The sequence below is a fragment of the Dromiciops gliroides genome, chromosome 2, assembly GCF_019393635.1.
Source record: "Dromiciops gliroides isolate mDroGli1 chromosome 2, mDroGli1.pri, whole genome shotgun sequence".
Classification (NCBI taxonomy): domain Eukaryota; kingdom Metazoa; phylum Chordata; class Mammalia; order Microbiotheria; family Microbiotheriidae; genus Dromiciops; species Dromiciops gliroides.
In genome coordinates this window covers 230,019,645-230,046,834 of record NC_057862.1, presented here as the reverse complement: position 1 = coordinate 230,046,834, position 27,190 = coordinate 230,019,645, and the positions used below count along the sequence as shown (strand labels likewise).

The 27,190-nt window shown below is 36.9% G+C and overlaps 1 protein-coding gene across 8 annotated transcripts in view; it reads left to right on the top strand.

Moving 5' to 3' along the window:
• Positions 1–27,190, top strand: part of LOC122737954 (neurexin-3-beta) — a 747,838-nt gene that overhangs the window by 673,858 nt on the left and 46,790 nt on the right. For 5 of the 8 annotated variants that reach the window (XM_043979971.1, XM_043979964.1, XM_043979969.1 and 2 more), the window contains one exon: positions 7,170–7,248. In XM_043979971.1, the coding sequence (XP_043835906.1) occupies positions 7,170–7,248 (79 nt within the window). Of the gene's footprint in view, positions 1–7,169; positions 7,258–27,190 lie in introns of all 8 variants that reach the window. The other 3 variants (XM_043979970.1, XM_043979968.1, XM_043979965.1) reach the window with 1 other exon arrangement.

The window sequence follows — 27,190 nt, the reverse complement described above, 5'->3', positions numbered from 1 at the left end:
AGTGACAGCAGTAAAAGAGGCAACAGCTGTTGCAAGAAGGCCTGGGGTTCTCTGAGAATAAACTGGAACAAACTAGGCACTGCCTTCAGATTTAATTCTAAGCTCCTATCTTCCCAAAACCTTGATTTAATTTTGGTTTTGGTTTATAGAGTGACAAGAGTTGAGAAAGAAAACAAAATCACTAAGTTCTTTGGAATCAGTTTGAGGGTTCGGTGACAACTCCTGTCAGTATCATCATCGTCATCACCACAACATTCTTATTGCAAATTAATATTTACAAAGCACTCTGAATGAATGACTGGATTCATTAAATTTGAAACATTTATTAAGTGCTTGTAGTTTGTCAATCTGAGAACACAAAATACAAATAAAAAAGGGCTTCTCATCCAGTCTTCAAGATGCTTGTAGTCTAATGGGTGTAAACAATATTCATAGTGGCAATGGGAATCAGGGATAGGTCATTTGATCCAAAAATTTCAGGGATAATGAGTGAAGTCATGGGCTATTTTATATAGGAATACTCACTTAGGCCTCACAACAACCTTGCAAGTTAAACACCATTGTTATTCCCTCTAGTTATAGATAAGGAGCCTGAGGTACTTAGGCTTAATGAATTGCCTAGGTGTGAGAACCTTGAAGACAGAGTTGTTTCATTTTTTTTTGGATTTGATATTCCTTCACACAGTGCCTAATACATTGTAGGGGCTTAATTAAATGTATGTTGATTGAGTGTTGATTTGTTTATCAAAGAACTAGTAAGTGCTCTAAGCAGTGCTTTCTCTGCTACACCATGCTCATAACATGAACCCTTGAAGTATAACTTGCAGAAAGCTGGCTGGTCTATACTTCATTACTTCACTCCAGAAGTCAAGATGGGTGACTTAGAAACCAATGTTTTCTTCCAGGACAGAGAGCTAGCAAATTGTATAATAGTCAGCATTTAAAAATTTCTTAACAGGCTAGAATTATGGTCAGACTCCAAAAAAATAAAATTTTATTACTATCAAGGGTATCTCAGTGGACTGGATACTTACTGTGAGTGAATGGGACAATATGACAGTCAAAAAATTGAATGCAATCTTGGACTTCCATCTTTATTATAAGAAGCATAGTCCTGATTAGAATAAGTTTAAGATATTGTATTGAGTTTGGGGCACTACAATTTAGGAAGGGTGCCAAGGAGCTGGTGAACATACAAAGATGGGTGATCTGGATGATGAGGGTCCTCAAACCCATGTTATTTGAGGATCTTTTGAAAGAACTTGAGATGTTCATCTTGGAGAAAGGAACCATTACAGGGAAGATGATTAGCTCTTTCTAAGAATTTGAAAGAAAGAGCCATGATATGAAAGAAGTAATAGGTCAGAACTAAGTGTAATGGGTAGAGTGGCAAAGAAATAGATTCAAGCTTGATATAGGAACATATTCGCAAAGATTAGAGATATCTACCTCAGGAAATAATAGACTTCTTCACTTCAAGAGACAAAACTAAGGGATTTGTAGAGAGGATTCTTATTCAAGTACAGGTTGAACTAGATAGAAAGAACTTTGAAGTCTCAACTCTGAAATTCTTCTATTCTGTGGTTTTGCATAGTAAGTCATGTGTGTGTATGTAGGGGGGCAGGTGTGGGTGTGTGTAGGTGGGAGATACCAATATAAATGAAGGGATCAGTCAGTGAACCTGTCATTTTTCCCCCTTTAAAAATGCTTAATTAGGTAACAATTAAATGGGAGTCTTTGCCCTAAAAATTCTGCAAACAAGTAGATCCTCATGCTTTTATCATCTTCCTAGCTCAGGGCTGGAGATCCTTGGGCAAATTAGTTGGACAAATTAACCCTCATGATCTCATTTAGGACAAGCCAAGGCAACAAGTAGGATATTTAAAATAGTTCAGATTAACTCAAGTTGTAAATAAGCTCAGTTTACTCTTGAAAGGTGTCAATAATCTCTCATTTTCACAATCATTAAATAAAGATATATAATAATTAATCCTTGATAATACAATCTGCTATTTGGCCAATGTAGACACTTAGTTTCAGAGTCATTAAATAAATAAAATTACATATATATATATGTATATATGTATGTATGTATGTATGTATGTATGTATGTATGTATGTATGTATATAAATTAATTTTAGGCCCAAGGAAATAGAAACAGACAGTGACATAGAGACGGATAGATACACACAAACTACACAGAATGCTTGATAACTCAAGAATCTGCTATTTGGACAATGTAGGGACTTAATCAGAATCAGAATCAGATTAGAATCAATGTCCATGACTTCTCTGCTGGTTGTTTCTTATGCTATTGCCAAAGAAAAACTCATCACCTTGTGACCTACCTGAAGATGAACATCAGCAAACTTATCTAGACTACTTTTAGAACAGTAGACTCATACTCAATCAGAGGACCCATGCTCAAAATCTCTCCACATTGGCAGAACTTGCCAGAGCTTGCCTTTGGTTAAACTTTCAGTCAAGAACCCAGATTTACCTAAATGACAATTGGTGGAAAAGAATGCATTATTCATTAGTTTGCCACTTATTCACTAAAAAGTGGAAATTATAGATAGCCAGGTTTGATCCAACCTAATTTTAATAGAAAAATGTATTTAGTGTCCACTGAAGATACAAAGACAAGCATGAGTCAGTGCCTACCCTCAAAGAGCTTACATTCTATTGGTTCAATAAAACAGTTACATACATAAGTAAACAAAATACATGTAAAATAAAATAAAAAACCTAATAATTTGGGGTGGGCACTAACAATTGGGGAAATCAGGAAAGTCCTCTTTCCTGGAGGTGGTACTTAAACAGGTATTAAGAAAACTAAGAATTCTTAGAGAAAGAAGTGATAAGGCATTGCACTCCAAGAATGAGAAGCTGCCTTTTTTTTTTTTTGGTGAGTCAATGAGGATTAAGTGACTTGCCCAGGGTCACACAGCTATTGATGTCAAGTGTCTGAGGCCTGATTTGAATTCAGGTCAGTGTTTTATCCACTGCACCACTTTGCTGCTCCAGAGAAGCAGCCTTTATAAAAGTAGAGAGCGGGGTGGGTGGCTAGGTGGCACAGTGGATAAAGCACTGGCCTTGGATTCAGGAGGACCTGAGTTCAAATCCGGCCTCAGACACTTGCCATGTAATAGCTGTGTGACCCTGGGCAAGTCACTTAACCCCAATTGCCTCACCCCCCCCCAAAAAAAAATCAAAAGTAGAGATGGGGAAATTGGAATGTCAAATTCAGGGAACAGGAAATAGGATAGTTTGTGTAAAACATAGAGGGACTAAAGAAGAATAATGCATATGAATGTCTTTAAACATCTAGCTGAAGAATCAGTATCTTTTGTTTTCCCTGGAGGCAACAGAAACCATTGAAGTTTCCTGAATAGGACAGTGACTTGGTCAGACTTAAGCTTCAGAAAGATTGTTTTGGCAACTACATGGAGAAGGGTTTGCAGAGGGTAAAGAATGAGAAACAAAACAATTAGGAGGCAAGAGGTGAGGAGGGTCTGTCCTGGGGTTATGGCTAAGTAATTGGAGATAAGGAGATGAATGTGACAGACTGGAAATAAAATCAGCAAGATATGGCCACCAATTGGATATGGGAATTGAAAGAGGACAGGTTGAGGATGAATCGCAGATTGTGGACAGTGGTTACTGGGAGGATGATGGTGTTGTTGTTTAGCTGTTTCAGTGGTTTCTGACTCTTGGTGACCCCATTTGGGGTTTTCTTGGCAAAGATACTGGAGTGATTTTCCATTTCCTTCTTCACCTTATTTTATAGTTAAAGAAATTGAAGCAAACAAGGTTAACTGATATGCCCAGGGTCATATAGCAAGGAAGGGTTTGGGAGCAGATTTGAACTCAAGAAGATGAGTCTTTCTTATTTCAGGCCTGATGCTCTATCCATTTCACTACCTAGCTCTCCCAAGAATGATGGTACGGGAAAAGTATGTGGTATATGGGGAGGAGTACACTCAGACAACTTGAGCCAATTCCTTTCTTTGACACATTTACCTAAGGCATAGGTCGAGTCACTTAACCTTCCTGGTTCTCAGTTTCCTCATCTGTAAAGGAAGTAGGAATAAATGTCCCCTCAGCTTCCATCATAATCCAGATATATGATCGATCCTATGGTCTCAAAAGAATAATTACTTTGCATTTATTTTATATGCTTTGTATTTAATTTTTTATTAATATGTTGTATCCCCACTATGCCCTCCCCCCAAAGTAGAATATCAAACCTCAAGAGAAGAGATTGTTTGGGTTTTGTATTCTTGACTCCTAGCAGAATGCCTTACATTTAGGTGGTACAACACAGGCTGAACTGAAGTTTTGGGGGAAGATGATAAGTTCCATTGACCATGTTGAGTTTGAGTTGCCTAAAGTATACGTAAAGCTAAGGACAGATATTGAGATTTCTGTCTTTGTTTATGTGACTAGTTATTATTTTGTTGTTCTGGATTATCTTATTTTCCCCACTGAAATCACAAATTTGGGCACATTCAGACAGTCACTAAGTATTGATTAAGCTCTTAACACTTGCCAGACACTGTACTATGTGCTGGTGATACAAAGAAAGAACCAGATATGATTCTTGCCCTCAAGAAGGTCACATTTTAATGAGATAGTCTTATAAGACTTTCCTTTTAGAGGCAAAGAGCAGCCAGTGTAGCATAAATATGAATAACATTTCTCTACCCCAAAATACTGCCCTAGAATATAAACTGTACCAGCTCCAGCGACTGACAAACACACCTATCCTTCAGGAGTGCCTAATTGAATGAAACACATTTGAAAAATGTTCTTTCTACTAATCTCAAGGAGGAGCAAGGCTTGAAGCCTCTCTCTGCCAGATGTGAAGTGAGCCAGTACTGTGGTTTTGGGCACTCCTCCTTCCCCATCAGGTGAATGGAGTTAAGGATCAAATGCGGTTTTTCCACTGTTCTGAGTTGCTCTTGACAATCATACTCCTGACAAGTGCACCCGCAGTGAGTGTTTCTTTCTTGGAAATATCAAATATACTGAATGAAACCATGTAAGAGAGTGCTTTCTACTTGAAATATGGACCCATGATTTTTGGCAGGAGGAAGTAGTTAAATCAGCCGGGGAATTAACATATTGGTTACTTCAATAGTGCATTAAAGGGGTAGGGGATGGAGTTGGATATGGGGACAAGTGCTACTCAGTGACATACCAAACAGGGCTCCTGCCAGCTATAGAAAGAGATCTTCTTGATGTATTCTCCATGGTCTCATATATTTCTCCCATCAGTATTCTCAGCACCATGTCTCTAACAGTGGTATTTTGCAGCAGGCTGAAGGGTTGGGGAAGGGGATCCAGCTAAAAATGCCAAGGAAACATAGCTTTGTGATCTCTTCAGGAACAGTCTAACCTGTGTCCAGGGACTGTCACAGAATTTCCCTATTGGTCCACCTTCCCAATTCAGCTAATTGCAGCAATTACATGAAGGAGTTGCTTCTGGGGAGAGAAGCCCATTATGCTTTCCCCTAACAGACTGTGATAGACACTGTTCATTAATTATGGCAGCACAGGCAAAAACAACACACACAAGCACTCACACACTCACACGCAAATTATCTGCCCTGGATGGTGCCTAACTTGTGCTGAAATGGTATAGGAGGTTTCCAAGGAGGATTTTTGAATTGGATTTAACTCTCATATGGTTCATCCTTTAGCAACTGTGCTCTCTGGCTGCCCTTCTGGTTCTCAAATGATTGAAATTCTCCAAATTCTTCAATGAACTCATAATCAGCTCCTCATTTAATCTTTCTTTTTTTCTCCCCTCTGTACATTCTCCATATAGCACTCTGTGCCTCTCAGTGTGTCACATCTCATATTTTATTATAATTGTTTATATATGTGTCATATTCCTCACTGGATAATAAACCCCACCAGCAGGAAGAACTTGTGTTATTTCCATTCTATCTCTACTACTGTGAACAAAGGTGTTTGATGCTAATTCAGTCATTCAATCAACAAGTGTTTATTAAGTACCTATTATGTCTCAGGCATTGTGCTAGGCTCAGGTGATATAAAGAAAAAACATAACCTGTTTCCTCTAGAAACAGTGGAGATAATAGATGTATAAAACATGCAGATAAAATATATGTAAAATATATTTAAAAGTACATTTTTTGATAGGGGAGGGAGGAACTAGCAAATGTGGGGATCAGGAAAGGACTTATAAGGGAGGCGAACTTTGAAGGAAATTAAAGGCTCTAAGAAGTAGAAATAAGGCAGAGATATATTCCAGGAATAATGTATATACAGCCTGTGCAAAGATATGGAAGTGGGAGATTCAATATTATATGGGAATAACAGCAAGAAGACCAGTTTTACTGTACTATATATAAGTCTGGGAAGGTAGGCTAGAAATAGGTGTCATGAATTCAACTTAATTCAGCAAATATTTATCAAAGGTAGGATAAAGGTTAAAGCCAGGTTACCAAGAGAGTTATAACCTGTCAGTAGAGGGCATGTGAAGCTCATATGAGTTAATGAATAAAAAGTACTTTGCAAACATCAAAGTACTCTATAAATGTAAATTATTTTTATAATTATGAACCTAGAGTTATTAGGCCTCCAGTCTGGTGATGACTTAATTCCCTGAGCCTTTCACTATACTACAGTTGAGCTCAAGCAATATTTAAAGGGCAATATAGGGGTATTCTGGGTAAATATTTAACAACTGAACTTCAAGAAAGAAAAAAGTATACATGCACACAAGTTTAATCTGCATAACTAACACTTTCTTAAATCTAGAATTCAGCAAAACAATAAATTAATCCCTGAATAGAGTGCTCATTTCTTGAGATATAATTGCTCATCCTGAAAATTTAACAATGAGCTCCACAAGTTACAGCTGGCTCCAGCCTATCTGACCTGCAAAGATGGAGTATAGTCCCAACCTGTTTGCTGTTATCAGGATCACCTATTAAAACATAGGATATATACTTGGTTGGCCAGAATTGAAAGCCATTGATTGCTGCTGAATATTTAAAATATTTACTCCTGCAGCAGGCCTACTCTAGAGAAGAGGCCATCCTATGTTGTAGACCTTCTATGTTTTTGTTCATTCTGTTTTCTTACCTCTCTTTTCCCTTTCTTTCCCCCTCATTTTTTTCTTTGATTGGAATAGCCCACATCAGATGACCTTGTTTCATCTGCTGAATGTTCCAGCGACGATGAAGACTTTGTTGAATGTGAGCCTAGTACAGGTAGGTCAGGTCAGTCTTGTTTTGCTTGCTTACTTTTTTTATTTGCAAAAAAACAATATATACATATATGTGAATTTATACATGTGTGTATATATATATATATATTAAATGTGTATATGTGTATATTCAATGCATATATATGTATAAGAATACATATATAAATAAAACTTTTATATTCAAAGAAAGCATCCGATCCCATGGAATGAGTGATAATTACATCAGAAAACTGAAATTGAGACCCTTAATGAGTAATGGAAATCATATCTGGTGGGAAGCCCAACTTTTTGCAACCAGATCCCTCTCAGATTCACAAGTAATAAATGTTGTTATAATTTTAAGTAGCCATTTGCAAAAGCAGTACTTGTGGAGAGGAAGAAGGGCAATTCTATATTAGAAGGAAAATTAAAAGAAAATCACAGTGAAGCCATAATATTTGGTAATTGTTACTTAATCCTCATAGATTATCCTGAGGATTGTCAGGGGGAAAATGTTGTCTGTGGGATATAATCTATAGTTACATGGTAGCATATTTATATGTGAATTCTGTTCTCTATGTGTCTAGAGAACTTGTGGAGCCACAAAGCATAGTAAATACAAAATTAGTACTGAGCCATGCCATGGTATCTTCTGGGATGCTGCAAAATGTATCATGTGGGAGCCAGTAGAACTTTGGCTATTGGAAGCCTAGGAGTTTGTTTCCCAATTAGACCCAGATACATTTTGATGTTTCAATTCCTTATGATGAGCTATATATTATATAATGTCCAGCAGACAACTGCACTGCCATTTATTTACTGCAGACTTTTCTAAGTCTTCCTTTTTGAGATTTGCAATAAGTTAAGCATTTATAGATATAATAGAGAACAGATATCATCGAATTTCTGTGTATATTAAAGAAAATGAAAAACTGGAGTTGGATTAGAATCTTATTTTTTTCAAAGGATTCAACAGATAATGTTTTATGTTTCTAGTTGTTTCTTTTTTGTTTAGTTATATTTCTGGTTTGTTTTCTTTCCTTTAAATAAAGAAGCCACAAACCATTAAAATAGTGTGTTAGTAGCTTCATGAGAATTTTCAGGTTCATGCAAAAAAAAAAAAAGTAAGACAAATAAAAACCCACTTATGGCTAGTGTCTTCAAACTTGCTAACTTCTCATTCCCATAATGCTTTTTGGTGATCTGACTTGATAGAAAAGAACCACTTGGTTATTTACAAAATGGCTTTGCATATAGGAAGTTCCATGACTCTGCACTTTATCTGAGATGGGGAAGCTACTTTAGGAATACTGAAAGCATAATCTTTCCACTTTTTACTGCCATATTTCAAAGTTCTAGATGCTTCAGTGGAAAGTTGTTTTGTGCTATGGCTTAGCACCCTGCTGTAATAACACACATTCAAGTGTAAACTAGAAATTGAAGGGCCTAGTATAGAGTCTAATGTATCTTCACATAATGGGTAGATTGTAACATACATTCCCACTTAGTGAATAGTAGGATATGTATTGAGAAAGAATTCTAATATGCAAACTTCCTGCTCCACATTAGGGTGTTATCAGTTTGTTAGTTGTGGTTGTTGTTTTTTGTTATTTAGCCAAGTGAAAAATGTTGTCATTGGGTTTCAGATAATTCTTGAACTCTTAATAAAAAGTAACCAACATAATGTATTACATACACACAGAGATAGAAATATACCTTTGGGATGATGGAAAAGTTAAAAGTAAAGACCTTACATTTGTCCAACAATGACTCGTTTCAATTCAGCTCTCATATATTTACTTCTCTCTACAGCACTGACCATCCAAGACTAAGGTTTCCTTAAAATTTGGTTTGAAATGCCCTTCAATGGATAATTCCTTGTTCAGCAGAGGGTCTTAACATTTAGGGGCATGGGGAGCATGGACCCTTTTGGCACTCTAATAAAACCCATGTACCTCTTCTCAAAATAATGTTTTGTTGCTTACATTCATTATTAATGCTAAATTTCAATTGGAAATTAGTAAAAATTAAAGATAAAAGCTTTTTCCCATCTAAATTCACAGACACCCCTCCCAACCCCAAAATACCATCTTAAGAACTCTTGTTGTAGATCATATGATGAAGAGGATACCTGTTCAATTCAATTCAATAAACTTTTATTAAATACTTATGATAATCCATAGTTCTATGCTAAGTGCTAGCGGATACAAAAACATAAAAGTCAAAGTTGCTACCCTCAAGCAGTTTGAATTCCAGTAGGGAATTCAACAAATGTGAAAATAAATATAATACAAGAAAAGTTGAGGGGAGAGAGAGTGTATTTAACAACTGGGGGATTAAAGAAGCACCTGAGCTAATCTTTGAAGGAAGACAATGATTCCAAGATGCAGAGATGGGACAGTTTGTTCTACATGACATCCAAGGTTCTTTTTTTAACTCTGAGATTCTGTGATTCTACTGTTTAAATGCAGTTGTGTGTGTTTTTTTTAAGAGACAGAGTTTGGTCTCATTGTCACAAATGAAGCATCTAGAATGATTGAATAATTCACTTTGGGCATATTTAAAATGTCGACTATATATCCCTTCACTGCACCTTGGAATTGTGGGTGTTAAGGAGTCATGATCTTTCCCATAAGTGTTTTGCATCAAAGACCACAGAAAACTGACATTAAATCAACCTCCTAATATTACCTCCAGATGGAGATAGCAAATCAACATGAATATTTTTAAAATATGCATTGACTATTTTTTTCTGTCAAGAGGTTTGCACACACACAGAGAGAGAATTTAATCTGGGAATGAAATAGCCTTTCCTGTTGTGACTGCTCTTGGTAACTAACACTGATGAGGTTAACATGTGAAGAGCAAACAAATCCTTTCCCTTGTTCATCAGAGAACTGCTCCTTGGGCTTTCCTTTCCCCTAACTCACTGACAGGTCAAATTCAGATAAATTTCAGTCATTTCTCAGGCCAAAGATTTTTTAACTGCCTAAAAGATAAGAATTTCATTGTTTCTAAAAACCTGTGACATTCACATAACTTTGGCTTAAATTATTAATTAAAAGATGAAGCATGAATGTATATAAACTGCAAACTGTTTCAGTCAATTTGCATAAGCAATGTAAGCTACATTTCTTTGTCAACATAAATCTGACAATAATACAAATTCACACAAATGTCCATACTGAGAAATCAGCAATTTGCATTCTTGAAGACTGAAAATCTTCAGAGTTCCAATAAAAATTTGTATTTTCCAAATTTGGGATGCTAAAATAATTACTTACTAGCGATCCTAACTGAAGTATAATAATATCCTTTAATTTGAAAAGCACAAATTAGGAAACTGAGGTTTGGGAGTAACTTAATTTACTTAGGGAATTCCTTTCACCTAAGCAAAGAGCATCATATTAATCAGCAGCTAAGTCCTAGCTAGCTAGTTGTCTTAGGTACATTGAGGTCAAGATACTTGCAGAGAGTCACACAACTTGTTAGATACGCAGGATCAGACTTAAGTTTTCCTCATTGAGTTTAAAAATCTACCCACAATGCCAGGTTACCACTTATTTTTGAGCACAGAATAGCTCTTGGTGATGCTGAAACTAAAATTTAAATTTTCTTTTTTACCCACTAACTTTTTGACTCACCAAGACACACATGATTTTCTATCATAAGCCCTACTTTCACATTAGGAAGGAGTGTGCTACAGCTGATTGGCCTTTTTGTTAGATGGTAAGTGTACTGATTTCTCCTTCTGAAACCTTCTAAATAGCTATATGTCCATGTTAATTTGCTTGTTGCCTATACCTCACCATTGCAAAAGTGATTGGCTCCATTTGGTAACCAGTAGGACAGATCCCTTTGAACTATTTGTCTCCTGCAAATGCTGACATGGAATGTAGCATCACTCCATTGTTTTTCTTGTTCATAGTGGAACAAAAGCCATCAGCTAACAGCATTGTAGGCCTAGAACTGGAAAAGGCCTCAGGGGGAATCTAGTCCAACCACTTCATTTAACAAATGGAAAAAAAGCAAAGGAATAATAAGTCTTTTGTCCAAAGGTACACAGAGAGTAAGCATCAGAAGTAAGATTTGAGTTCAGATACTTTTACTACAGAGCTGGTGTTTTTGTTTTGCTTTATTTTGTTTTCAAATCTATCACACAAATTAGTATGAATTAGAAATGTACCTCTTGCTGTTCAGTCATATTCAACTCTTTGTGACCCCATGGACAACATTGCCCATGTATTTTGGGCAAAGATATTGGAATGGTTTGGAATTTGCTTCTCCAGACAAACAGGTTAAATTACTTGCCCAGGGTTAGCTAATAAGTCTTAGAGGCTGGATTTGAACTCAGGTCTTCTTGACTCCAGGCCCAGGACAACTAGATGCTTGCTAGAAATGTAAATAGTATTTCAGTTTAGTGACCTTTAAACAAAAGTAGATTTTAAAGTTTTTGGCTTGGGTTAGGGACTTCTTTTCACCCAGAAACCACATTTATAAGATCATTACCAGTCACAGTTTTAAACCTCAGGTTGAGTCATTTCAGGGACAGTTTAAGACTTGGATTAGCCTTATCCCATCATTTTCTCAAATCCTCACTTTATGTTCTCTGGCCCTCTCTGAATCAATACAAAATATGTAGCTGAAACCTATGATTGTAAGAGCATTGGTGAGTCTGTTAGGAAATTGTAAAGATCTCAAGAAGGGTTCTTAACCTGGGTTCCATGAACTTGTTTTTGTTTTTGAGTTTTGTTTTTTTTTTTTTTAGTAAAATTGGTTTCCTTTGTAATCCTACATGTTTACTTTTGTGCATTTTACAAACATTATTTAGAGAAGGGGGTTCATGTATTATCATTAACTGTAATAGGGACTCATAACATTAAAAATGTTAAGAACTCCCAAACTAAATTTTTAGTATTATTATTATTATCATCGGGGGCAGCTAGGTGGTACAGTAGATATACAAGATATCCCCAAATTCTCTTGATTTCCATCATCAACTCTCTATCAGCTATTTCTGACTATATTTCCTTTATGCTATCTCAAAATCTACAAATCCAAAGTGAAAAGATATGTTTGTCAAATGGTTGATTGAACTAAATTGCTTATGAGCATTAGCAAGTTGGTGAAATTCATTTACATGCATGTTTTATATGTGGCATAATCAATTTGAGCACTGCCACAGGAGTCACACTCCTAAAATAGTTTATGAAAAATATGCACAAATTCATTAGACATACCTAGTCAAGTTTCCTGTGTATCATAATTGATCACTATCAACTTTGTAAGTACATTTTACATAATAGGGGTTATATAGGCACCATGATAAATTCAGAGTGCTACTTCATCCAGACTTCTCACTTTAAGCTTGAGGAATAGGACTGACGACCAAATGGCATATGAGAAAATATGCAAAGACCCTCAAATAATGACACTGACTTATTTTAGCAAAAAAACACCATCCCATGCCAATGTCATGACACTGAACTCCAGCTTAAAATTAGAAGAGTACTAATACCATGTTCAATGTATATGGGCTTGTATGAGAGTTCCTATATACACATATACATGTATGTGATCTGAGACCAGAGATTTTTCAGTTAACTGGAGAAGAGTTACAAATTAAACTCATGAGAACTTCCTGATTGCAAAGAACTGTGTAAAAAATAGAAAAGAAAGTTTTATTAAATCCTATGAGTATGCAACTAATGCTTTGTGGTTCTCAAGAAGTTTTGTGGGTTTTCCTTTGTTCTTTCTATCCATTTTTTTTTTATTTTTACTTCGGTAAAACTAAAACATATATATATACATATACGTATACTGTATGTATGTGTATTGATATAACATTGTGCCTAATTGAGTTCTTTGTGTATATATGTAAATGTATATATATATATATATACATGAAGTATATAACAATAGTAAAATAATATAAGACAGATATCAACAATAATCCCTGCCATCAATCATATGTTTACACAGAAATTCATGCCCTCATTCGTAACCCAGCATCAGTGGATGTCAACAGATGCATGATATTTTATTACTTGATGAATAAAGCACGTTGATTTTTATTTAGGTTATTTGATTTTCCTTCTTTTTTAATGGGTAATTTCATCTTCTAGTTATCCTTGGGAGGGTTGGGGAGAAAAAAAATTATACAGATATATCTATAAATATATAGTCACTTGTGTGTATATATATAAATAGATATATACATTGTATATATTTCAAGAACATTTTCTGTCATTTCACCTCATCTTGTGCCGCATGAATTTTTGGTGGTTCTAATATTTTGTTTCACTTTAATTTTTATCTTAAGTGTTTTAAGTCATTATGACATTAAAAAATTCATTGCTCTACCTCTCTGAAAATAATTTCTATGAAGTATTTTTAAATACTGAGAGATATATAGATATGCAAATCAAACTAAGGCAACAAAATCTTTTCTTGCCATCCTATTGTCAAATTTCTTTCCCTATAGCACACCCCTATATCTTTATTTTTTAAATCCCAAGAAAGTTGTGTATAAAAGAATGAAGTTTTTCCCCTTTCCTTGCTTATATTTCCCCCTATATTTCTGTTATTTCTTCTTTCTCCCTCCCCCCATGTCTGCACAGACTAATTCCAATTCAACCTGGATTTCTGACATTGAAGAAAAAATAAAAGCAATAAGCCCAATCAAAGAAAACAACAACAGAAACAACTACTCTCTAAAATACACACCCAATCCCCTAAACTGCAGATGGCATAAAAAGAATTTTATTGCATACTCAGAATATCTGTTGTATCTTTTCCTTCTGGACAAGCCAGAAATCATTTTGTGGCATGCAGTGACAGTTTGTAGCTAACTAACTAACCATGGCCTTCATTCACCTGTGCATGGGCTGTGATGATGCCATCCTGTGTTCCATCAAAGTTACACATCCAGGCTAATCCCAGCAAGTCTATAGTTTATGAGTTTGGGGAGATACTTTTTTTTAAGTTGATTATAATTTCATTTTTGAAAAAAATTATTTTATTTCAATGAATTGTGGCAGTACCATGAGTGGCTCTTGCAGCCTCTTTCTGTCTCTTTTTTAAAATTTTTGTTTTGTCTTTCAATTTTGTTTTCCTTGGCGATAGTCAAGTTTGTGTTTCCTTTGTGAATCCATCTGTCTTGTCATTCTGTCTCGGAGTCTACTGTTCTAGTGTTGTTCTGTGATTCTGTTCTCTGTTTGTAAAATGTTGTTTGGCATTCCTCCCCCTCTCCCTCTTAATCACTCCCTGTCTTCTCTGCTTTTTAACCTTAGCTAGAAGGGATTCCACAAAGGGGCAATGGGCTTCTAACTGAAATTCTAAACCCAGTAACCCAGGGGTTTCACTGGGAAATCTTAAGGGCTGTTGGGCCTACCAATAGAAGAAAAGCATCCATTTGAAAACTTTACAAAAACCCTTGTTGATTTCATTTTGGAACAGTTAAACAAGACTAAAGGTAAAATGATTTAATCTAAAAGCTACGTTCTAAAGTGTTTCTTCTAAGACTTATGACATTCTAGTTAGAGTTCTTCTGCAGACAAAGAAACACATCTCCAAACAACAGAGCTGTCTCCAGAAAATGCAAGTAAGAGTATATGCCAACTTTGATAATGAGAGTAGTGCCTCTTTTAGCACTGGTAAGAAAAATGTGGAACTATTGAAGAGCTATCTAATTTATCTATCTGTGTATTTTAATCTAAAATTCAAATGTGTTCAACAAGACATCTCTGAAAAAAAATCGTTGTTTTAATGTATTGTATTTGCCTCAAGCAAATTTGGGGGTATTACAATCTTTTGACTTTGCTGAGCCAAATGATTTTTTTACTCATGAGAATACTATACAGCCCATAAATCAACTTGGACCTGAATTATTTTCTTCTCTGTCATTAGAGCAACCCAATAAATTTAGTTCTGAGGACAAGATCTCTAATCTTGGTGATGGAAGTAGAAATAAAGTACCTACTTGGATTATCATATTCTGGACTGAAGTCATAAGGACGAGGATTGAGAAAGTCAGTTGGTTAAATAACCCAAATGGATCTTATTGGGACAATTGTGAGAGAATTGACTTGAAACCTGATGATGTTACTTTCACCGTAGGGTCAATATTGATATGGGAAGGAACAAGCAAATAAAGACCTTAGGTAACTGAGAAGTGGAGAGGGGGACTTTGGATTCTGAAACTGAAAGCAGATATAGAGGACTTAAAGAAGATGCAGAGGAGCATGCCAAAATGAATGAAGGCTTGGGAAGTGGGTCTCAAAGGAAAATCTGATAGATCATAAAACATAGAGGAGAAAAGGTTTTCATATGAATGACAGTGATCAGTATTTTCTCTTTCTTTTTCTACTGTTAAAAGGGTAGGGGAAAAGGGAAAGTCAATAAGAAATAGAACTAGGGACCTTTTAGGCATGAACTCTTCTTATCTATTAGCATAGTACTGAGTCTTCTTCAAATATGTTGAAATAAAAAATAGATTTTAGAGGATCATGGGATTTAAAGGTAGAAGGTCACGTATCCAATGTCATCATTTAAAAGAGAAGGCTGAGGTCCAGAGAGGTTAAATTGATTGCCTACCAATACCAATAATAAGAAGCAGAGTGTCTATTTGAACCTACATCTTCTACAAATTCTTTTTACCTGGTTTACCTTGCAGTACTGCCTCTCACTGTGTTGGGATGGTTTAATAATCAAGGGGGGAAGGGAGAAATAGGATAAAAGAATCTCAGTTTCTGAATGTATCATTCTTCATGTTTTTCATCTATGTGAACACCCAAGAAAGAACATCGCCTGCAGACATGTCTACTTTACTGCTACTTCCTATTTAGTAGTTAAGTTCAATTTGGTGCAGATTGAATTGGCCAAAAAAAAAAAAAAAGGTTCAATTCAATTTATTTTAAAAGTATTTATTAAGGATACCACCTAAGTAAAGTACTATATTGTGGCAATGTGTTGTGATACATTTAAGGTCAGAAAGAATATTCTCATCTTAGGAAGAAATGAATGGATGACAGTTGTTGATCACTATATATAAAACATTGTGCTAAAATTTGCTGATATAATGATAAAATCAAGATAGTCTATGCCTTCAAGGAGCTTACACTCAAAATGAGGGACACAACACATTTAGGGCATTGACAGGAATGGTATGTGTAGCCATAGAGGGAGTCAAATGACATTCCCTTCTCTAAAGCAGTGTTAGTACTGATTTGATTACAATTTATTTTAGTGTGGCTCCCAGAACCAGAAAGTATGAAGAATGCTTGATAGGGTAAGTTGGAACCATATTGCAGGTATCCTTAAAATGCCAGGGGCAGGGTTTGTGCCTTATTCAGTAATCACTAAGAAGTCAATGATGGTCTCATAGTAGAAATTTGATATGTAAAGAACAGTATATTAGAAAAATTACTCATAAATTGAAAAGTTGGGTGAATGGCAAAATTTGGGGAATTCCAGATTTAGACATGTTGAGTCATAGATCAGCAGGCCATCCACACAGATGTTCTGAAGGATATTAGAAATATTAGAATCTGAGTAATTAATTATTGGTGGTAGAAATTTAGAAATTACTTGTATAGAGGTGATAACTGAAGTAACAGAAATGAATGAGAATATTAAGGGAAAGTATGTGATGAGTAGAGAAAATAGAAAAGATGTAATTGTGGAGAAAACTCATATTTAAGTCTAATAAAGTGAATAAAGAACCAGGAAATGGAATAAATGTGGTGCAGATTACCATTATACTCACTTGCCTGGAAGGCCATGTTGATTAAATTTTTCTTCTACCCCAGGGTTTTCCAGTTCCCTTAAGAAACTTGGGGGTAAGGCTGTGTGCTCTCTGTCATTGACTTTAGCCTATATCTATGGTGTTCCTCAATGCCCCACTTCCCCTGACCAGTGCAGGGTTGGTTTTTTGAAACCTATTTCCATTTAGCCACTAACAGTCAGATTAGCTTTTATAAACGAATGGTTTCTTTAAAACTATACCCAACACATGGGAAGCATGATCCCCCTCCTCCTTGTACTACCTCAGTCCCAGGAAGGGGATGTCAGGGGGATTAGGTTCAGAGTTTAGATCAGTTTCTATAGAGCACAGTCCCATTTCCAAGTCCAAAACCTTCCAAGGATCAAGTCTCTAGCTTCTCTAGGCTTCTCTGCTGACTTGGTATACTGCAATTGAGCTCCTAGGTTTCCATGTTTCAACTCCTGGGTCTGTTAGTGTTCACTGCTAGCACTTCAAACTAAAAAGTACAAATGACACAGAATAGGAACAAATGTCACCCCCTCTCATTTCTCAGAGCAGAGGAAAAAAGATAAGGGGAACAGGGGAAGGAAGCTCCTTCCCTCCTCACAGGTTCACTCTCCTCACAGAGCAGGAAAGAGCAAAAGCCAAAAAGAGAGCAAGCATCTGAGGCTCACCAGTGACCAGCTTGTTCCAGCCAATCCAAGGAGGCTTTACTCATATGGTAGTTTGAGAATTGGAATGATACCCTCTGCTGGGAGGGGCATTGTGATCTCTGGCCTGAAAAGAAAGCATGTGACTTTAGCATCCAGAAGTGACCTATTCTGGGGTTTCTCAGCATCAGGAAGTGATGATTGCTGTGCCATGGGTCCTGTCAATCAGAGCTACCAAGCAATTAGCTTGGAGCTGTGTATGTGTATATGGCCCTGTTTCCTGACTTGGGCTTGGCGGGAGGACGGATGCTGGGCTCTCTTTGAGATAGTTAGATGAAGTTTGCTTCTGACCTCTCTCTCTATTCACTAACTTCTAATGTACTTTAATAAATACTTAAAAGTCTAAACTCTTTCTAAAGCTTCTAATTTAAGGCAACCACTCATTAGATTTTAGATATCATAGCTAGAATTTTAGGCCCTCACAGAAGGAAACAAGATTATCTTCACTTTAGGAGAATATGGCATGCCTAGGCAAATCCCTCCAGGCCCCTCCATGTTAAACAATTTTAGCATGTCCCAAAGGCCCCATTATACAAGGAAGAGAAGAAGGAAACGAACCATAGGAGTACTGGATCAAGCTATAGTTCAACTGAATATCAAGAAGTAGTCAATGGCCTACTTCAGAAGTTGTTGCAGAGAGGTCAAGGAGAAGGGCAACTGAAAAAATGTCATTGGATTATGTCATAAAAAGGTCATGGTGATATAGAGAGCTATTTCAGTAGAGCAGTAGAAAAAAAGGCTAAATGGAAAGGAACTGAAGAACATGGGGCTTTGATGATAAATTGGGGGTATTAAATAACATCCTCTAGGAGTTTGATCACTAAGGGGAGGTACTTCCAGGTCACATGACCAACAAGATTAACCTCTCCAAAAAAGGAAGTATGTGCAAAAGATAAAGCTATGCCAGCCATCCCAACTGTCTAAGATAAATCAAACCTAACAAAGTCAAAACCTGATGATATAAAGTCTAATCCCTAACTGCTAATAAACTCACTCAAAAACTCCTCCCCCACCTGCAACCCACTATGGTTCACAAATTGAATCACGAGGTTACAATAGAAGAACCCCACCCCATGCCCAACAAAAATGAAAATGCAAAATCTTGATCATCTAGGACTGTAGCCAGATACTGAAAAACACTGGGAACTGTTAAAGGATGCCAATATGTGTGGTATGCCATGAAGCCTAAGGGGAGAGGGCTAGTATGCACCTGAGGCTATCTCTCTCCTTCCATAAATTGCTTAGGATGAAGACCTAAACCAGTTAAATGTGAATTCTTTAGTTATGGAGAATGCTTAGATAGTTTTACATTTCAGCCTCCAGGGTAACTGCTATCAAAGTGGAAGGAGTCAGAAAATGACTAAAGCAAGAAAATAAGGGGGAGGGAGAAAGATGAAAACTACCAAAGTTCTCAGGAGAACAGGGAAGGGAAGGAGTTATAGGATGACAGCTTGTGTGGGTAGGCTGATATAAAAGTAGGGATTATGTTTTATATAGCATGGAAATGTAGTAGGGATGGATTTAATTGATCAAATTGATCATGAGGCATTCCAAAGAATTACAAGACTCAGTGACTTAGTTTCCCAAGTTTTATTAAAAGACTATGGGGCCACAGGGAGAATCACCCAAAGGAAATAGGTGTCTTGAATAGGGGGAGGAAAAATGGTTTTATTTATAGTGAGAAAAATAGGTTACTTCCTCATTATCTCAATCTCCTCCTTAGGGAGGTTCATATCCTAATTTGGACTTCTTGCAGTGCAAAGATATCCTCCAAGGTGGGTACTTTTTTCTCTAGGGGTGTGTTTTGGGGGATTAAATGTCATAAGGTGAACCTAAGAACACATTTGGTCCTTCTGCACGTGTTCTTTTTGTTTTGTTTTGTTTTTGACTGGGCAATGAGTGCTAAGTGACTTGCCCAAGGTCACACAGTTAGTAAGTGTCAAGTGTCTGAGGCTGGATTTGAACTCAGGTCCTCCTGAATCCAGGACCTATGCTTTATCCACTGTGCCACCTAGCTGGCCTCTGGGCATGTTCTTAAAGACTTGCTCAAAATTGTCAGAGCCAGAGGGTCTCTCTGTTTATGATATCTTTCTACTTTAACATTTCATTTCTAGGTGCAGTTTCTGTTTCCTGCGGTCAAGGGATATCAATGGATATTAATGGTTAATGGTCCCTAGCTACTGTCTCTGTAGGCTTCTGTTGATAATGTTGGTTGATAGTAACACTCTGGTTACTCAGGTCTTAATTTCTCTGTCAACCCTTCTAGCTGCTGTTGATCAAGTCTTAGGTATTAAGTTATCTGTTAACCCTTTTAACCTCCTCCATCAGAAGTACCTGAGCATGTTTTGGTTTGGTTTGGTCTGGTCACAGAAAATAGGTGAGAGTCCTTAGGTATTCCTCTGTAAAGAATTACACTCTTGCACACAGGCCAGTTAGAATCAAGATGGTCCTTTATTGGGTGCTGAAGAAAGTGACAAAGAGAGTAGTTGAAGACTTAGCCTCAAGGAGAGGAGATGACTTAGAAACATCTTCCTCCCAGAACAGAAGGCAAAAGCTTTTATAGAGGATAGATAGGGTAGCTACCTGAAAATGGAAAGTTCCTTTTAGGTGTGGGGTGGAGAAACTTGGATGCTTCTCATTCCTGTGAGTAGAAGGGGATTATTATTTAGGAATGATAGTCCTGACCTCTTGAGATATCTCTGTCTCCTAGCTCAGATAGTAGCCACACCTAACTGATATTCCTCGTATAGAATTTTATCTCCCCTTACTTCTTAGGTGTGTCAGTCCTAATACCTAGTTGGCCAAGCCAAACTTTAATAGTCCCTTTATTGCTTGATATACCCTAAGCCCTGTGTCAGTTTGTTTCTTGTTGAGAAAAAAGGGCCAGTAAAGGAGCTGTAAATTCATGATAAAATTTGTAGGAGAAAGAATTGAGGGTATAAATGGAGCATTTAGCTTTGACAAAAAGTAAGGGCACTTCTCCTCTAAGACCTTAGGACACTGAGATATTGAGTGGAATAGAACAGGGCTTCTTAAACTTTTTCTACTTAAGACCCCTTTTTGCCTAAGAAATTTTTATGTGACTCCAGTATATAGGTATATAGGTATATAAAATAGGTATGCATAACCTTTTACTGTTGCCAAATTTTTCACAACCCTCCACATTCAGTTATGCGACTTCATATTGGGTCACGACCCGCAGTTTAAAAAGCTAGGCAGTAGACGAGAGATTGCCTCAACCATCCAGTGTAGTTGTTCAGGTTGTCTGATTAGGATAAAGGGAAAGGGGGGATAGAGCTGGGAATCTTACAGGGAGTAACAAAGGTTTAAAATTGTTGTCCTGATAAATCTGATAGAGACCCAAGATGTGACAAATAACAGCATTGCTATGGAACTCTGGGTTTGGGAGATGGTTTGGGAGTGATTTTGAGAAATAGTGAAGTTCAAGATATAACCACCATAGTGATCTAATGCCACTGACCTGCTTGCTGTTCCTTGAACAAGACACATCATCTCTTGATTCTTTCTTTTCACTGGCTATTTTCTATGCCTAGAATACACTCTCCTCATCTTCACATCCTGGCTCTACTAGTTTCCTTCAAGTCCCAGATAAAATCCCATCTTCTATAGGAAGTTTTCCTGATTCCCCTTAATTATAGTGCCTTCCCTCCATTGATTATTTCCAATTTGTCCTGTATATAGTTTGTTTGGTTTTCTTTTACATAATTGTTTGCATGTTGCCTCCCCAGTTAGCCTGGGAGCTACTTGAGGGCAGGGACTGTCTTTGCCTTTGTATGTATCACTAATCCTTAGCTCAGTGCCTGATACATGATAGGTGCTTAATGAGTGCTTATTGACTGACTGAAATATAATAGTTTTAGTATTCATAGAAGTTGCAGATGTCAAAAAACCATGAGAAAGTTAAAGGGCTTAGCTTTTGAAGTCCACAAGAATGATGTCAGGGAAAGAGTTTGAAAGGAAGAAGGACCTAGGAATGTGTTCAGAAGAAAAGGAATAGGAAAGGATAAAATACTATGAAGGCATACACTTTAATTGAGGAGAAGTTGTTGAGTGATGGGGACAGAGCATGTCTAGAAGCAGTTACAGTCCCAGTGGTTTATGAAAAATACTATACTCTCTATGCGTCTTTCCTGCACAATAGACTGGCCATTCAGAATTGTATAGACCAAAACTTTTGTTTTTGTTATTATTTTGCATTTAAGTAGACTTAGCCTTTGTAAATCCAAGACTCTTCACTGATATTCTTGAAATCAACAAGGTTCTATAGTCGTAGACTATCATTTCTATGGACCATAGATAGGACAGAGAAACAAATCATTTCCTGTGTGTTAGGACAAAAATTAAAATATATAAAAAGCTAGGGAAGAGTAAAAATAAGAAAAAAAAACATATGGTATCCAAATGAAACAAGTCAATCCAGGCATATTCAAACACATTATTCATAATTGAAAATTAATAATGAACTGAAGAAATAATATAAATGCAGCTGTTAACCAGTCAAAATCAATTTCCACAACAAAGAACTAAAGGAACCTAAAAATGAACTTAGAATTTATAGTGTTTGAGAGTCTCTTGGGGCAAAAAGAAATTAAATGACTTGTTCTTAATCACTCAGATATTATGTCTAAGAGACAGGACATGAAACCAGGATTTTCTGACATCAAAGTCAGTCCTCTATTCACTTTCTATGTTAATTATCTTTGTAAGACACACAGTAGGAGTGGCATCACTTGATAATAATTTTCAGTAGTGACCTACACCTCACTTTCCACTTCGCCATATGTAGAATGGCTAAAAATCCCCCTTCCTTTCTTAGAAGCCATGAATGAGCATTCATTGGCTTATAGATTTAGGGCTGAATGGGAACTTAAGAGATTTTTTTTTTCAGTTCAAATCCCTCATTTGAAAAATGAAATTAAGGCACAGAGAAGTGAAATTCCTTTCCCCGAGTCACATAGGATGTAAGGAGCACAACAGGTACTTTAACCCAACTGTTCTTTGCTTTCCTACTACATCTAGTTGCCTCCACTATGCACTTCATTAATGCTCACTAAATATTGAAAATGAATCCTTTACTGGTGGACTGAAGCCAAGATGGCAGAGGAAAGGTAGTAAGCTCTTGGAATGAATGACACAATCTCTCCAAAAAACCTCCAAATGATGCCATAGAACAATTCCTGTAGTAGTAGAACCCACCAAAGAACACGCTGAGATCATTTTCCAGCCAAAGACAGCTGAGAAGGTAGGCAGGAGGGTGCCACTGTGCCAGGGTGGGAGTGGAGCCCAACCCTATGGCCATGCTGACACAGATCCAGTCCCAGGCAGGCCTCACCAGAGAAAGAGATCTGGAGCCTCTGAATCAGCTGCAGCACCAGTGTCTTCTGGAACTAAGCTCACAGTCTGGTGAGAGGGCTGAGCGGTTGGTGGGGGGAGATTGCCAGGGTCTCTGCTGGCATTGAGGCAGAACTTGGGTGTTGCACCCCTGCTGGGAACCAGGAAGTAGGCTTGAGTGGTGGTGGCCCAGGTTGGGGAGGGGTACAGGCTCGTCGGAGCTAACAACCACAATACACAAAGTTTTGCTGCCTGGTTAATTAGCAAGTTGGCCTGCTGTTATCTATGGAGCAGAGAACAGGCCAGGCCAGTGAAGAACCTCCCCATCCTTAAATCGTACTACCTGGGACCCCCTGAAGCTTGGGAGAGTGCAGCCTGGAAACAGTGTCCCACTTTAAGGAGTTAAAAGTCAAATAGAAAACAGGCAAGATGAGCAGAAAATGAATGACTTAGCTAGTGGGCTTTCTATAAGTATATATTTAAAGCTGGGAGGGAAACTCAGAAGCGATATAGTCAAATTCTCTTATTTTATAGATGAGGCTTAGAGATATTAAGTGACTTTCTCAAGGCCATACAGGAAGTAACAGAGAAGATATCTAAGACTAGAGTCTATAACCAAAATCTAAAGCCCTTTTCACTATACTATGTGGTCTCTGCTATGCATATAAGAGGCTCATTCAACAACAACAAAAAAATGTGTGACCTGCCTAACATGGTTTTCAATGCTTCATATGTCACACAAAGAGTTAATAAGATTATGATACTATTAAACTATTATTTTCTAGAAAGCTATGGTTACAAGTAGTTAGAATGGTTTTCTATAGAGTAGCATAGAACTGAACTTGACAAAGTGATATTTAGAAGACCTCAGTGAGGTGAATGGATTATTATATAGATAACACTAATTCATTATTCATTAGTATTTCTACTCAACATATGCAATTAGAGAACAACAGCCTCTTATTGAAGCTAGGATTCTAGGAAGAGATTCTCCATATCTTCTTTGGAAAAAGAAGCTATATTTCCTTTATTTTGAGAATAATCATCTTTCTTATAACTAGGTAGCAACAAGATCACTAGCAACTAGGCCACATGACAACAAATGGAAATGTATCTGAATAAAACTGTAGATTTGCTTCATGTCTCAGTCCCTATATCTGTTTGCTGATGGTATTTGATTGTGGTGGCTAAAAAATCAAGGATTTTTTGCCTTCCTCCTATTGTAAGTCAAATATCAAAAATACGAAGCTTTTCTTAATCACAGAAGATTGCTATGCAGGAAAGAGCCCCAAAAGCTCAGTGAATTAATGAGCAATATTTACATCTATAAGTACCTTTATTTAGTATTTTTGCTTTAGAGTTTCATGAAGAAAGGAGAGAGTGTGAATTGTCCAAGCGCTATAGTGCCCCTTTACAAGGTGTGACATTCTAAAACTTAGGTAATCGACCGACCTCATTTCTGCCTCAAGTCTTTTGATCTCTTAGTATTGAAAAGTAGACTCTTTTCTGAGTCAGTACTCAAAAGTATCCTATAACCCAGTTATGCTAATTTATCAATCACTAGCCCCAATGAATTCTGATTGAATTGGGAATTTACTCACACAATAGATGAGTTGACCATTTCCATTTCTTCCGATTATCCTCATGGAAATGTATTTTATTATGTCTCCACATGATATATGAAATGCTACTGAGAATTATAAGGGATGATGGTAAGGTTTTTCTTTTTTGCTGCTGTCCTTGCTATTGTTCCAAAAGACCTGGTACAGTTGTTGAGATTAACTTGATTCTTGTTACACTATGAAGAATGTCACCCTGTCCCTGCCCATAGGTATGACTTTCTCTAAGAGGATAAGGTAGTTCTATTTTCTTTTCCTTTTGGAAATTCATCTCTTGAATTTTCAGAATTATGGGTTGCATCCTCCTTGGTTTTTCAGACCCCTTTGGCAATGGCTTCCTTGAACTCTAGCCCACATGCTGTGTCACAGCCCAATAATTCTTCCCTAAACCTTGGCTGTACATTGTTGAGCTGACAAATGTCTAAATGACTAAGATATGATATTTGCAACCTGCTGAGAGAATCTTCTTTCCCTGTAGTCTTTGATTTGTCACTTCACAAGGTATGTGGGAGAAGGAGGAAAAAATGTTCAGTGACACAGTCAGTGAATGGGAATAGTAAAATCAAGGAGGCACCACATTTAAAAGTACATTTTGCATTCCAAGCAAAAGCATTTATGTCTTAGCCCTTTGAATGTCTAAGGTAACTGATTATATAATGGGAAACAGGAAGGAGTCGTCTTGTTTCCTGAGGTGAATAATGTGTGTTCCAGCACCTAGCTGCAGATTATAGGAGAGCATTGCTTATAAAAATTCATGTCAAGACTATACTAGTGTGGTTTTTTTTATTGTATAAAAAAAAAAACCCGTTAGGTACCCTTTGGTACCTAAGAGTTTTCTTTTAGGGAAGGGGCATTATCTTGTCCTTGTGGCATCTTTGATGTTAAAAACTCAGGGAGGGCTATGCAGAGTGGTTCCTTCAATGTCTGGTAAACTGGCTATCAAACCAAATCTGATACATCACTCCTACTGGGGATTTTTGGGAAAGCAAAGACTTCCTCTATTAGCAAGGTACCCATGCTGTGGAATTCAGCCTGGATCTGTAAGGTTCTGAACTACAGGTCAAAAAACAAGACAATGAGACACCACAAGAGGAAAAGAAATATAATGTCATTAGAGAAGTGCTGTTGCACTGATTAACTTTTCAAATTAACCTACTTTTTAAGTTGTATAATTAATAAGTCACTGAGAGCATAGAAACTATTATTTGGAGATAGACTAATGATTCATTTTGTCTTGTTTCCTATCCCTTGCTGGGGACAAAGGTGTATATTGTAGAGAATAAAGAAACCTTTCCTGTACTGTATAATGCATATGATACTTTGCTAGAGGGAATAAAATATTTTAAAATTCTTTATTAGTTACTACCTTCCCTATTTATATATTGTGGTAAATTTTGCAAAGTGATTTACATATTTTTCATTGGAAATTTACAATAAAACAAGGTACTATGGGGTGGGTGGTTATAATTTTATTTTCTATGTGAAGAAACTTAAGATCAGAAGTAATAGGAGAATTGTGCAGGGACACACAGTTTCAGCGGTGAGATTTTATTCCAGATATCCTTGACTTCAAACCCAATACTCTGCCAACTGCACCATACTGTCTAAAGTTTGAGGCAATGTCTTCTGTAAGTCCTCCGGCCAATTTATCATTTGATGACATTCATTGTAGAAAACAGCAATAATGAATTTTATTTTGTCCTCTAATAATGTTGAAGACCCTTGCTTATTGCCACATCTGAAGTCTTGACCAAGACCAACTCTTCTTAGTTTTTTTTTTCTTCTTTGTGTTTCAGTCTTTCACAGAATATTAGATTCCGAAGGGCCTTTAGTGATTATTTAGTCCCTTTGCCAAAGGCCACATAGCTAGTTGATGACAGAGCAATGAATAAAACTAGTATAATGTTCTTTTCTTGATACCATAAATAAAGTGACATGGAAAATAAATCTTGCTAGAAAGAAAAAAACAATGACCAGCACTATAGCTGTGTCCAAAAAACATGATTAAGAATGGATAAGAAAAAGAAATAACAATTTTCCCCCATGTATTAATACCTTTGACTAGTGAAGGAATAAAATCATCAGTTCACAAAGAGATCAAGCCCTTATTCTTTTTTTGGGGGGGGTGGGGTCAAAAAGCATTTATTAATCATTTACTTTTACTATTTTTGCACAGATGTCAGACACTGTATACAAAAAGAACAGTTAGCCAAAAGTGTGGTAACCACTATTAAAATTAGGTTGTTTTAAGCCCTTATTCTTTTTTTTTTTTTTTGGTGAGGCAATTGGGGTTAAGTGACTTGCCCAGGGTCACACAGCTAGTAAGTGTCAAGTGTCTAAGGTCGGATTTGAACTCAGGTCCTCCTGAATCCAGGGCTGGTGCTTTATCCACTGCGCCACTTAGCTGCCCCTTAAGCCCTTATTCTTACACTTCAATGATCAAAAAGGGAAAACAAGAAAGAGAATATGATTCAGTCAAGACAAACTATCATGACTATGGGGACAGGAGAAATCCCTGCAAAA